Raw genomic sequence first — 12,154 nt, 5'->3', positions numbered from 1 at the left:
AATCATCTATGCATATTGCACTCTTACTTTTGTGAATGATGAGATGGTTCAATTGGTGATTATTTGTATGTGACATAGATGCATATCTAGGGTTTGCGTATGTCAAGAATGTGAACGGATAGGACCTATTTTTTTGCATGTACCATTGGTTAAAATTATGCACCCTTGATCCTTGTAAGCCTGAGATGGATAGTGGAAGTCATAGGATAATTTTGTCATAATAATGCTTAGCCTTGCTAGGTCAACGGTAGATGTTGGGGATGGAGGGTTTCCATGTTCACAGGTACAAATCATTTACTTTATGATGGATATGTTCACTTATGGATGCTATTGGTATGAGCAATGTGAGGCTTGAGCAGGTTGTAGGGGTATTCGGGAATGGACTCTCGGATGCAATAGTTCCACTTGAGCCAATTAAGCACCGTTTATTGACGTTGTTGACTTAAGTACTTTTTCTTAGTTCCACATATCCGAATAGGAAAGGATAAACCAAGTACACGTTCATTTGACTCATGCACCTGTGATGTGAGGGATATGACTTATGAGGCTCTTAGGGTTGTCCGAGCGTGGACCTAGGTTGCATGAACGTTCCTCTTGTGGTCTGACCTTGGGCAATCAACCATCTTTCAAATTTCAAATTGCATTTAGGAGAATTTCTGTCCAAACATCCCATAATCAGTACAGCTCTCTTCTGAACACGAGAGATGGCTGCGAATTTGAGCTAGAGGCACTCCTCAAGACCGTCCCTTCCTGACAGTCCCTTATCAGATCCTGAAAGAATGCCTCTGTACTTCACTCTGCACATCGTTGTAACTTGTTCTGCATCACCTGAAGTCCAAAACTAACACAGCTGAATTAGGCATGCACCCTGCTGTCCAAGTGTCCGACACAACACAGCAGTATCCAGTTTCGTTGACGATGACTCTAGTTCATATCGACCCAGCGACTCTGTTTTAAAGATCATAACACAGGAACACCCAGAAGATAAGCTTCTTGATGCATTTCCCAACAGAGCAACATGAATCCGGTTCACAAATCGATCACAACATTGCATTTCTTAATTCAGGATATCCAATACAGACAACCGAGAGATTAACCTCATTCCCCGGCAACTGCCGTTCGTCCACATCATTAGCAGCGTCTTGTGGTACTGCCGTTCAAGTGAACTTCAAATAATCAGTAGCTCATTCCATCATTTGAGTAACGCGCAATAAGAACTTACACCCCAATAGCATGGGAACCGTTTAGTATGTGGCGATGTTACAAGGTGTGTATAAACATGACAGACTACAAACATGACAGACCATAACATAAATACTGACAAGAACCATATGTACACACAAAAGTTCATAGTTTTATCTTATTCACAGTTTTGCGACATCGCAACGTATATGCCAGTCCTGAAGCATGGCATTACTGGCCAAGGAAAAAAAACTCTCTTTTGCCGGTCGCAGAATCAAGCTGCTTTATTTGCCAAATGAGCTTGGCAAAAGTAATACTGTACATTATTATTATTGTTTCATTATTGCGGATCGTATTTTGATAAATACCCAAGCAGAATTACAAAGACCTGGAGAGTTGATGTGTGAAGGAAACCTCAACACTGATTCTTCACAACAAGAACTGGACACTTAGAATGATGCACGCAGTAGTTACTGACACTCCCAATAAACAACCTGCAGAGATGATATAGAACAATGGTCAGATGACAGAAGACCAAGCACACAGCATCATTCTTGATGAGTAAACTGGAATCCAATCCATGAAACACATAAATCATAGTACTTTCTTTTAGTTATATTTAGGAGTCTCTTTGGAGGCATCGTTGTTCAGAAGGAAAACTTACTTGAAAGAGTAAATTTCAAAAACATATAATTATTTTGACACATGTTGTAAAAAATTAGAACTTCTGGTGCCAATTGCAAAAACTTACAACTATTTTGATACATATTTCAAAAAACTATAACTTACTCATCATGGGCCCACCTGTCATTATCTATACCATGTATAGGAGGATTAACCGTGGGCCCATCTGTTGCCCGAGGATGACGGGTGAGCCCATGGTTAGCAAGTTATAGTTTTTTGCAACATGTATCAAAATAGTTGTATGTTTTAGCAATGGACATCAGAAGTTGTAGTTTTCTGCAACATGTGTCAAAATAGTTATAGATTTTTGAAATTTACTCTACCGGAAATTAACAAGGAGACAGGAAATGGTTCGCTTTAAGTGTCACACGGATCAATGCTCTAGCGGCTAAAGCAAGAACGATTGCGGAACGTGGGCAAAAATTGATCATTATATCAGTATGTCGTCAAGCAAAGTACTGTCCATTTACTAAGATACTTAACTCATACAATGCTTGAAGAACTGTTTGTGAGGGGAAAAAAAGGCTGCCTTGCCTGGTCAGTAAGCCAGATATGGAATGTGGGCATGTGGCTTAGCCTTCTTCAGTAAGCCAGAGCTGGAATGTGGGGATGTGGCTTAAGCCTTTTTCAGTAAGACAGCCGGAATGTGGCTTAGCCTTCTTCAGTAAGCCAGAGCTGGAATGTGGGGATGTGTCTTAAGCCTTTTTCAGTAAGACAGCCGGAATGTGGCTTAGCCTTTTTCAGAAGTGAATCAAGGACTTAGCAATATTTGATGCTTCGCTGTTGTCTATTCAGGAGAAACGCGTCCACTCTGCCTAAATTGGGACTCAAAGGGTGTGTTATGTGGGACCTTTTTTTGCGAACGAGTTATTTGGGCCCTGAACTAGCCTCTCAAACCAGAGCAATTTGAAAATTATCTACACCAGTTTGACCATTTTTTGTTGATTTCTTGAACCAAGGTATGGGTGTAATATCAGTTTTAAGCTTTAAAAGCAGCACCTTGAACGTAATTTAAAAAATTCAGCATTCAGGAGATGATGCAGATCTAGTTGCTCTAGGGAAAAAAGGACGTCACGCTCTGCTACCAATGTACTTACAGGAAGCCTGACACTTACTAAAATTTTGAAAATTGATGGCAGATAATAAATTAAACTGTTCTGGGAGACAATATTGTTCTTTCTTAACTAATGCAAATTACAGGTAATTTTGCTTGTTACAAGCATTTTATGAAAAGCATCGCAATAATATATCTAGTAATAACTGAATTTTCCATTAGAATTATTTTACGAAGAGCATAACGACACAAATATATCCAATCACAGGTAATCTGTGAAATTATGGGTTTTTTTTTTCAATGGAATGGCAGGTGCTCTGCCACTCAATTACGAAGTAAAGAAATTTTAAAACTCAATTGCCCAACCAGGTAGGTGTTATATACATGCCACCATATCTGTTTAATTATTAGGTTTCACATGCAACTTTTCTGATTCAGTGGGAATTGAGTACTTGAAAAATGGATTGAGTACAAGCAGAAACTGTTCCGAACAATGCAGCAATATACATTCTTCTTAGGTTACCCAGTAAAAGAAACATTCATTATGCTGTCTGTTCAAGCAATTCAATGTTCATTGTCATGAGAAGCATATCTATAAATTAACAGGATATTGCTGTTAGCAAGGCTCACAAGTGCAAGAGGCTGTGCACCTCATGTGAAGAACTCATAAGCATTAGATGCAGAAATGGCTTGAGAATGCTCACTGAAAATTAATATGTACGATGTAATAAAAATTCTGAATTCACAATTTGGAAGTCAAATAAGAACTCAGTTTTGCAAGTTCTTTTCGTGTTTTCGGCCTAAATACCAATGCAACTTGACAATCTTTGATTAATATTCATATAAAGAGAAGTAGATGCACATATAAAGACAACCCATTAATTACATAGTGTCGAGGAATCGGAATAAACGCATAACAACAAATTGCAAGATATTAAAATATACCTTTGTATAGGCCCACGACTGTGGCTTCCAAGGACCAGCAGATCAACATTTCTCTTCTCAGCTGCTTCACATATCACCTCCTTAGGATCTCCTACCTCAACAACTGTCTCAACAGCTACCTGCAATTCAAACAGGGATAAATGGCAATGGTAATGCTAACCATACAACTGCAGCAATTAATAGACCTACACTTCCTTGTATTGCTGGTTGTTGCAATGAATCACACTCTGTCTGGAACACGCTCTGTTGCAGTGGAATAAGGTCAATACAACCTGCTTGACCCGCACTAGCATTTCAAGTTTATTGTTTTTTCTGTACGTTAAGTATACTCTCATAACTACAATTATTCACTTCCACCGAGGATTAGAATTTGGTCTGACATGTATGTTTCACTGGGAAATTTTGGGATCTAGTTCCTGAGGATTGTAACATGAATCTGGTCCTGCACTAGCAATAGTCTCTGCATCTTACAACAAACATGTATTGCTGAAAAGTGGACTCTGTTGAGAGCTCACAGAGCATTTGCATCACACTACTTGTTCTCTCGCGATCTAGATACTCGTTCTCTGGTGTTGGTAACGAGGCACCAAGCAAGAGTAAACAAGGAGAATCAGTGGTGAACCAGATACTGGATTAGTCGCACGTACCCCGTGGTCTGCGCAGATTGCCTTGGCTTTGTCGAGGAGAGCCTGCGTGAGATGCCTCTGCTGCTCCTGCATCGACTTGACGAGCTCCGGAGGTACAGGAACGGTGCCCACTACCACACATCACTCATCCCGGTCAACCAAAATCTTTAATTTGCTCCTCCTTTCAGGACAGGGAGAAAAAAAAGGAAAGGGGATCAGGTAACCACGTACGAGGGACGCCGAAGGAGGCGGCGGAGACGTAGCCGATGGGGACGAGCGGCTGCACGGTGAGCAGCAGCAGCGGGGGCGCCAGCGTGGGCGCCAGGTTCCGCAGTGTCCACTCCAGCGTGTAGCGGCTGCACTCGCTCTCGTCCACGGCCACTATCACCTTCTGCCGCCTCGGCTGCCCCAGCTGCGGCGCCGGCGCAGCCATCGTCTTCTGCCCCTCCTCGATCCCTGCTAGTGCAAGTCTTCAATGTCCGACCCGACTGCTCGAATGCTCGATCGATCTGGCCTCTCTGCGGCCACAACTCGGTCAAGCTCGCGTTAAATTAGCCACGGCAAGAGCAAGACGGTCGCTGGCGTCATGGCGTGGGCGGCTTGCGGGCTTCTGCAACGTGGCAGACGCGCAGGACAACCTAGCGAGGTCCGGCACATGGTTGTGGGTCCGCGATGGGTACAAGGCAAGAAACGGATAACCACAACCAAAAGCTTTCACGGATCTTATCGAGCGATGGCTCGAGAAAGCTTCTGAAACACGTGGCGCAGTCACTGCAGTAACGGTGGAAAATTAGTATCAATAATATATCTTAATAAAATAAAAATAGCTTAGAATAAATAAGACACACGATCTATATAGATTCGGATTTTCGATTGAAGTAATACCTATGTCCTATGTAATTATTATTGTATATTAATTATCTTGAGTATGAGTAATGTGGCTAGAGCCATTATAATAGAGAGGATTGTATCTAGTTTAATCTTAGGACAAAGTCACTGAGTATCTCCGGTTGCCAGAGTCTTAGATGTTGCTCCGAAGACATGTTCCTCGTATATCTCCATCTCATCTTCCCGGTTGGTAGCTCCTGCCATTGCACCATTAGCGAGAAAAAGCATGAATATGAGAGAGGGGACCAATGTCTAAGGTTAGGTACAATGAAACATAGATCAAGAATTAGACAAGACATAAGTCCTTAAATAAACACATGAAGTAATTTTGTCAAATATGAAATAGGCAAAGTTTGTTCTTGTCAAATATCTAACTATGTGTATAAGAAGTACGCCTTATACAGATAGGGTACATCATACACATGTTTAACAACTCTGGATATTGTGGATCTGAACCTGCAGTACCCGATATACTTGGAGATCTCGAAGATACATACGAGGAAGGTCTTGATCGGGTATGGTTACCTGATCAAGTACAGTTAGTATCCAGGTCAGATTCATCTGATTTTCCTTGGCCGACAAGACAAAGGACTCCCTATCGTTTATGACTGGATCCAGAATGGTATATCGACCCCTATATAAGGCAGGGACCTAGACCCCTGGTGGGAGAACGATGAAACAATCCACGCATTAGCAACTCGACGGAGCAACACCAAGACCCGAGGAATTAAAGATACTCGGCAACTTCAACCAAGATTAGCCTGGATCCAATCCTCTCTATTATAATATGTTTAGTCATATTGCTCATACTTGAGATAATCAATGTACAACAACATCCACATAGGACGTAGTAATGACTTGTGATTTGCTTGTTGTGAGTTGTTTGTTCATGCATGTATGATGTGTTAGGGATGCACTTACTTACTTTGGTCAAGCATGATGTTATTCCTTACTATTCTGTCTTATGACTTATGTTGCATCGATGTAATCGATGAAAAGAAGGTAAGGGACGTATCTTGGTAACGGTCAATATCGGGGGCTCAACCAGTGCAAGGTAAGAGCCTGGTGTGTCCCGTACGACATGGTACGAGAAGTGAATACGTTAGAAATAACGTATGAACATCTACCATGGGATCATGATCATAGTTATCTACCATATGATGGTGGTTATGATCGTCTACCCATATAGCGATTACATGGGGTGTCCCATAAGGCGATTATACGAGAAGTGAATACGTTGGCAACAACGTATTAAACGTCGCATGTGCGACGAGTTGCACAAACACCGTTTGCGTGAATACTTTATCTTTCTCACACAAAGGTTGATGATTGGTGGTCATTATATATGAATGTATGTGATGATTTTGATCTTGATGCTTGTTGGGGAGTGATGAATTCGAGAAAGAAACGTGTAGAAAGGGTTTAGCATACCTTTATTTTCTTATCTCTCATATTGCATGCATTTATATATCATGGATTTTGAAGAGCCTGACCGCATTCATGTTGATTTCTCTATTCCTTATTGCCCTAATTTCCTATTCGTTATCTCCCTTGTCAAGATCTTGTTGTCATTAATATTGGGATTGACGATAGGACGACAACTCGTAGTGGTGTCAGTAAGGACAATCCAGAGGGTTCGAATACCCGTGATGGAGGGCCACCCCCACCATCACCCATGATGGAGATGTTGGATCTTCGCAAGGTTATTGCTTAGAACATGACTCACCCTGTTGGAGGTGGAGCCGACCTTCATGGGGGTATCTTTGAGTTTCTCCGTAATCAATCTCCTATATTCATCCGCATCGAAGATCCTAGTGACACAGATGATTGGCTTTGCACCATTGAGCAGAAGCTTGCTCTCATGCAGTGTGAGGACCACGACAAAGTCCAATATGCCACCCATCAACTTAATGGTGCGGTCAAGGCATGGTGGAAGAGCTATCTTGCTATGCAAGCCCCTGACCACCTTATCACTTGGGTAGAGTTCCACAAAGCTTTTCATGTTGTCTACATCCCTAGGGGTGAGGGACATCAAGAAACAAGAGTTCCTTGACATAAAGAAAGGGAACAAGTTTGTAATAGATTATGCACACGAGTTCAACTATCTGGCTCAGTATGCACCTAAACATGTCTCCACCGATGGACACAAACAAGAGTACATTACAAACGGGCTTTCTACAAAGATGCTAGAGAAGCTCTCTGTCCATAGCTTTGATGATTTCAACATATGGTGAGCAAGTTGCTCATAGTGGAGTACAAGATGAAGAAGCGTTAAGAGTAAAAGAAACTCAAGAGGGATGCATAGTTTTCTAATGGAGACAACGAGCAGCACCTGAGCACAGGACTGTCATTATGCTCTCATGCAATGACTAGGGAGCCTCCACAATCTCTATGTTTGGCCCATTTTTCTCCTTCTCAAGGGCAACCCTAAGAAGCCGTGAAAAATCAGAGAAGAAGCTCGAAAGGGGGGGGGGTCCATGCTTTAATTGCGCCCAGTTCGGGCACATTGCCAAACGTTGTCACTATCCAAAACACCTCAAGTCCACCACCTCAAGGATCGCAGAAGATTCCAGCCCTGAAGCATGGAAATATCAATATCATCATCGTTAAGGAAGCTCAAGAGGAGAGCAGTGTGCTCTTAAGCATGCTCCCCGTCAACTCTCTCCTGTTGACGATACTCTTCGATTCCGAGGCTTCTCATTCCTTTGTCAAAAGGAGTTGTGCCACGACCAATGCTTTTTGTCATTCAAGCCATGCACACTCCATATCTCATAACAACACATAGTGGGAAGATATTCTCAGAGGATAGTGTTAGGAATGCACAAATTCTCATGAATGGAGTTACTTTTCAAGCCAGCTTGATCGTGATTGACTCGATGGGCTTGGATGTAATTTTGGGAACAAATTGGGTAACCAAGAACGATGCGATCATCAAGTGTGCACCAAGGTCTATCTCCCTTGCAAGTTCCTCCATTGATCGGGTCACTCTATGCCTTGATGAGAGTGGTCATATCTCTATGCAATGGAGGGTGTCATCCCCACGGATCTTGCTAACATTCCTGTGGTGTGTGATTATCTGGATGTCTTTCCAGGCAAGTTACCTTGAATGCTACCTGACCGAGAAGTGGAATTCTCCATCGGATGCCACCAAATGAGTTAGTAGAGTTGAAGAGGCAAATTCAGGAGTTACTCTAAGAGTGTTTCATTCGTCCGAGCTCCTCGCCTTGGGGATTCCTAGCACCCGTTGTGAAGAAGAAAGACCAAACTTTATGGATGTGTGTTGACTACCATCCATTGAATGCAGTCGCTATCAAGAACAAGTATCCACTTCCTTGGATCGATATCATATTCGATCAATTGTTCGATGTCCGGGTCTTCTCCAAGATTGATTTGAGGTTGGGCTATCATCAAATATGGAAAGAGGACATTCCAAAGATGGCTTTCTCTACTCGTTACGGGCTCTATGAGTATATCATCATGTCTTTTGACCTGACCAATGCACCCGTATTTTTTATGTATTTTATGAATATGGTGTTCATGGAAGAACTTGACAAGTTCATCATGGTTTTCATTGATGACATTCTCATTTACTCTAAGGTTGAAGAGGAACATGCCGAACATCTTCATGCTATTCTTGAAAGACTTCGGGAACATTGTCTTTACACCGAGTTTAGCAAATGCAAATTCTGGCTTGAAGAAGTTGCCTTCCTTGGCCATATCCTTTCTGAAAATGGTGTCGTGATCGACCCAAGCAAAGTTCAAGATGCGCTCAAATGGGTGCAACTTCGATGCGTCACTGATATCTAGAGTTTTCGTGGACTTGCGGGCTACTACCGCTGGTTCATTGAGAACTTCTCCAAATTGCTAAGCCTATGACCGAGTTGTTGAAGAAAGATGTCAATTCCATATGGTCCAATGAATCTGAAGCAGCTTTCCAGACTCCAAAGTCTCACCTCACTACAGCACTCATTCTTGCATAACCAGATATTCGCAAGAGCTTCGATGTCTATTGTGATGCCTCTCACATCGATCTCGGTTGTGTTCTCATGCAAGAAGGATGAGTTGTTGCCTACGCTTCATGCCAATTGAAGCCGCATGAGGATCTAGAGGTTGCAGCCATAGTGCACACCCTGAAGATTTGGCATCATTATCTCCTTGGGCATATGTGCAACATCTACACCAATCACAAGAGCCTCAAGTATATCTTCACTCAATTTGATCTCAACATGAGGCAAAGGAGATGGCTATAATTAATCATGGACTATGAGTTGGAGCTCTGTTATTATCCGGGCAAGGTGAACGTTGTCACCGAAGCCTTGAGACGAAAGGCTTAGTGCAGTTGTCTTACAGTCTTGCCTGAGAGTTCCACCATTTTGTGATGACTTTCAGAGACTTGGGCTTAAGATGGTCTTGGAAGGATTCCTTTGTAATTTGGAAATCAAAGCCACCCTCCTCGACCAAGTTAAAGAAGCATAGAAGAAATACAAGGGCATGAGGAGGATTCATGACAAGATCAAGGAAGGACAAGCTAAATTCTTTAGCATGGACGATCAAGGAACCTTGTGGTTTGGAAAATGACTGGTGGTCCCTAAGGTTCTTGAGCTGAGGATGAAGATATTAAATGAAGCTCACGACTCACTGTTATCCACCCATCCTGGGAGTGCCAAGATGTACCAAGACCTCAAACAGAGATTATGGTAGACTTGCATGAAGCGAGAAATTGCCCACTATGTGTCGGAATGCGATGTCTATCAGCGCGTAAAGTCTAATCATCTTAAGCTGGGCAATATGCTGTGACCATTGCCTGTTCCTTCATAGAAATGGGAGGAGATTGGTATGAATTTCGTTGTTTTTTTACCCAAGACCTCTCGAGGCTATGACTCCATCTGGGTCATTGTGGATCGTTTCACAAAATCTGCACACTTCTCTCGGTGAAAGGACTATGCTGAGTTATATCTCTCGCGTATTGTTTGCCTTCATGGAATTCCGATGAAGATCGTTTCCGGTGAAGGCACTTAGTTCACCTCTTATTTTTGGAGAAGCCTCCATGAGGCGATGGGAACCGAATTGTTCCATAGGACAGCCTTCCACCCACAAACCAGGGGCCAAACCGAGAGAATCAATCAAATCCTAGAAGATATTTTAAGGACTTGTGTGCTCACCTATGGGACAAGGTGGGAACTTCGCTTACCAATTGCGGAGTTTTCATACAACAAAGTTATCAATCCAATATCCAGATGGTCGAAGCTCTCTAGGGAAGGAGGTGTCTAGCGTCACTGAATGTGTCCGAGTCCAACGAAAGGGTTCTCTTGGGCCTAGATTTGTTCAAAGAAGCAGAAGAACACATCAAGACTGTTCGCAAGTGTCTTCTCACTACTCTGTCTTGACAAAAGAGCTATGCAAATTGCCACCAACGAGAGCTTGTGTTTGTCATCAGGGATTTCGTCTATCTCAAGGTGTCTTCTCTCAAAGGGACACAACATTTTCAAGTCAAAGGGAAGTTGTTGCCACGTTATGTTAGCCATTTCCAAGTTATTGCTCGGTGGGGCGAAGTGGCATATCAACTGGAGCTATCTCTGTCCCTCTCCGCCATGCACAACGTCTTCCATGTCTCGCAATTAGAAAAGTGTCTCCGTGTGCCAATCGAAGTCATGACAATGAGTGACCAAGACCTTCAACTCGATTTTTCTTATTGCGAGCACCATATTCTCATTCTTGATGAAGCCGAACGGAAGATGTGGCGCAGTTCTTTTAAATTTCTCAAGGTTCAATGGAGCAATCATACTGAAGATGAAGAAACATGGGAACATGAGGATCAATGTTGTGCTGATTATCGTGAGTTTTTCTCCAACATGTGAGTGTTGGATTAGTTTCCATTTCTCACAACGCGGTTTCTTGATGTTATCAACATCGATTCTTTTACCGTGCGAGTCATGAAGCTCCTAGATTCGCCTTACTCTCCTCTAAGCTAACCTGAATCTCGGGACTAGATTCTTTATAGGGGGAGAGGTTTGTCACATCCCAATTCTAGTAAACATGTATTAAGCATAATCATAAATCATAAGAATCATGTTTTATGTTGAGCATTACATTCATTTGTTGAGTGCTTGTTAGCTTCTAATGGTGGCTTAACTTCGCAAAGAGTTTTGAAACTAACCGATGTTAGAGTTTTTCTTTTGGTTAAGTTCAGTTTGGACGTTGTGGTTGAATCCATTAAAATGGGTTCACCACGTATTGCAATCATGGCACAAAAATTCTTAGAATTTTTGGAGCACTAGAGCACCTCGTGTTGGGTTATTAAAGGAGAGAAGAATATGAGGGGAGAAGAAAAGGAAATAAGTTTGTAGCTGAGTTGGTATTATATCTCTAGCAAATGGGGCCCACATGAGCTGGCCGGCTCACCACCTCTCCTTCTCATTAGCACCAGCAGCACCCTTCTCCCTCCACCTCACTCTCTCTCACGTGCTCCCTCACTCCCAACCGAAAAACTGCAAAGACAGTAGGAGCTGCTGCTCCTCCCCTCCCTCAAGCTCTCTCTCTTTTCTCCCCAAATCCCTTCCTCAAAAGCAGGAATCAAGGTATGCACGTGGAACCCTCGCGATCCCTACCTTCTAGGCTTCCCATCCATCCAAATATTTTTCGCATGCATGAAGATTTCCTCGCTGTTCTTGAGCTCTTTCTCTTCTTTGGTTCAAGAAACAAGAAGTTCAAGTTTGCCCTCTCTTCACTAAGCTTTTTCCCTCACATTCTTCCCCAACCGATAGTCAGAAACCTT

General features: G+C 42.6%; 1 protein-coding gene across 1 annotated transcript; it reads right to left on the bottom strand.

Annotated features, from left to right (window-relative positions):
* Positions 1-1,439: 1,439 nt before the first annotated feature.
* On the bottom strand, positions 1,440-5,075 carry LOC133902680 (universal stress protein A-like protein). The gene is made up of 4 exons (XM_062344167.1): positions 4,723-5,075; positions 4,513-4,622; positions 3,866-3,984; positions 1,440-1,676 (listed from the first exon to the last, which is right to left on the bottom strand). Exons 1-4 carry the CDS (start codon positions 4,922-4,924, stop codon positions 1,598-1,600), a joined length of 510 nt encoding a protein of 169 aa, XP_062200151.1. The 5' UTR covers positions 4,925-5,075; the 3' UTR covers positions 1,440-1,597.
* Positions 5,076-12,154: the final 7,079 nt, after the last annotated feature.

Source organism: Phragmites australis, chromosome 2 (genome assembly GCF_958298935.1).
Source record: "Phragmites australis chromosome 2, lpPhrAust1.1, whole genome shotgun sequence".
In the NCBI taxonomy this organism is placed as follows: domain Eukaryota; kingdom Viridiplantae; phylum Streptophyta; class Magnoliopsida; order Poales; family Poaceae; genus Phragmites; species Phragmites australis.
The sequence above is the reverse complement of the archived record's forward strand: the minus strand, read 5'-3'. Positions and strand labels throughout refer to the sequence as shown.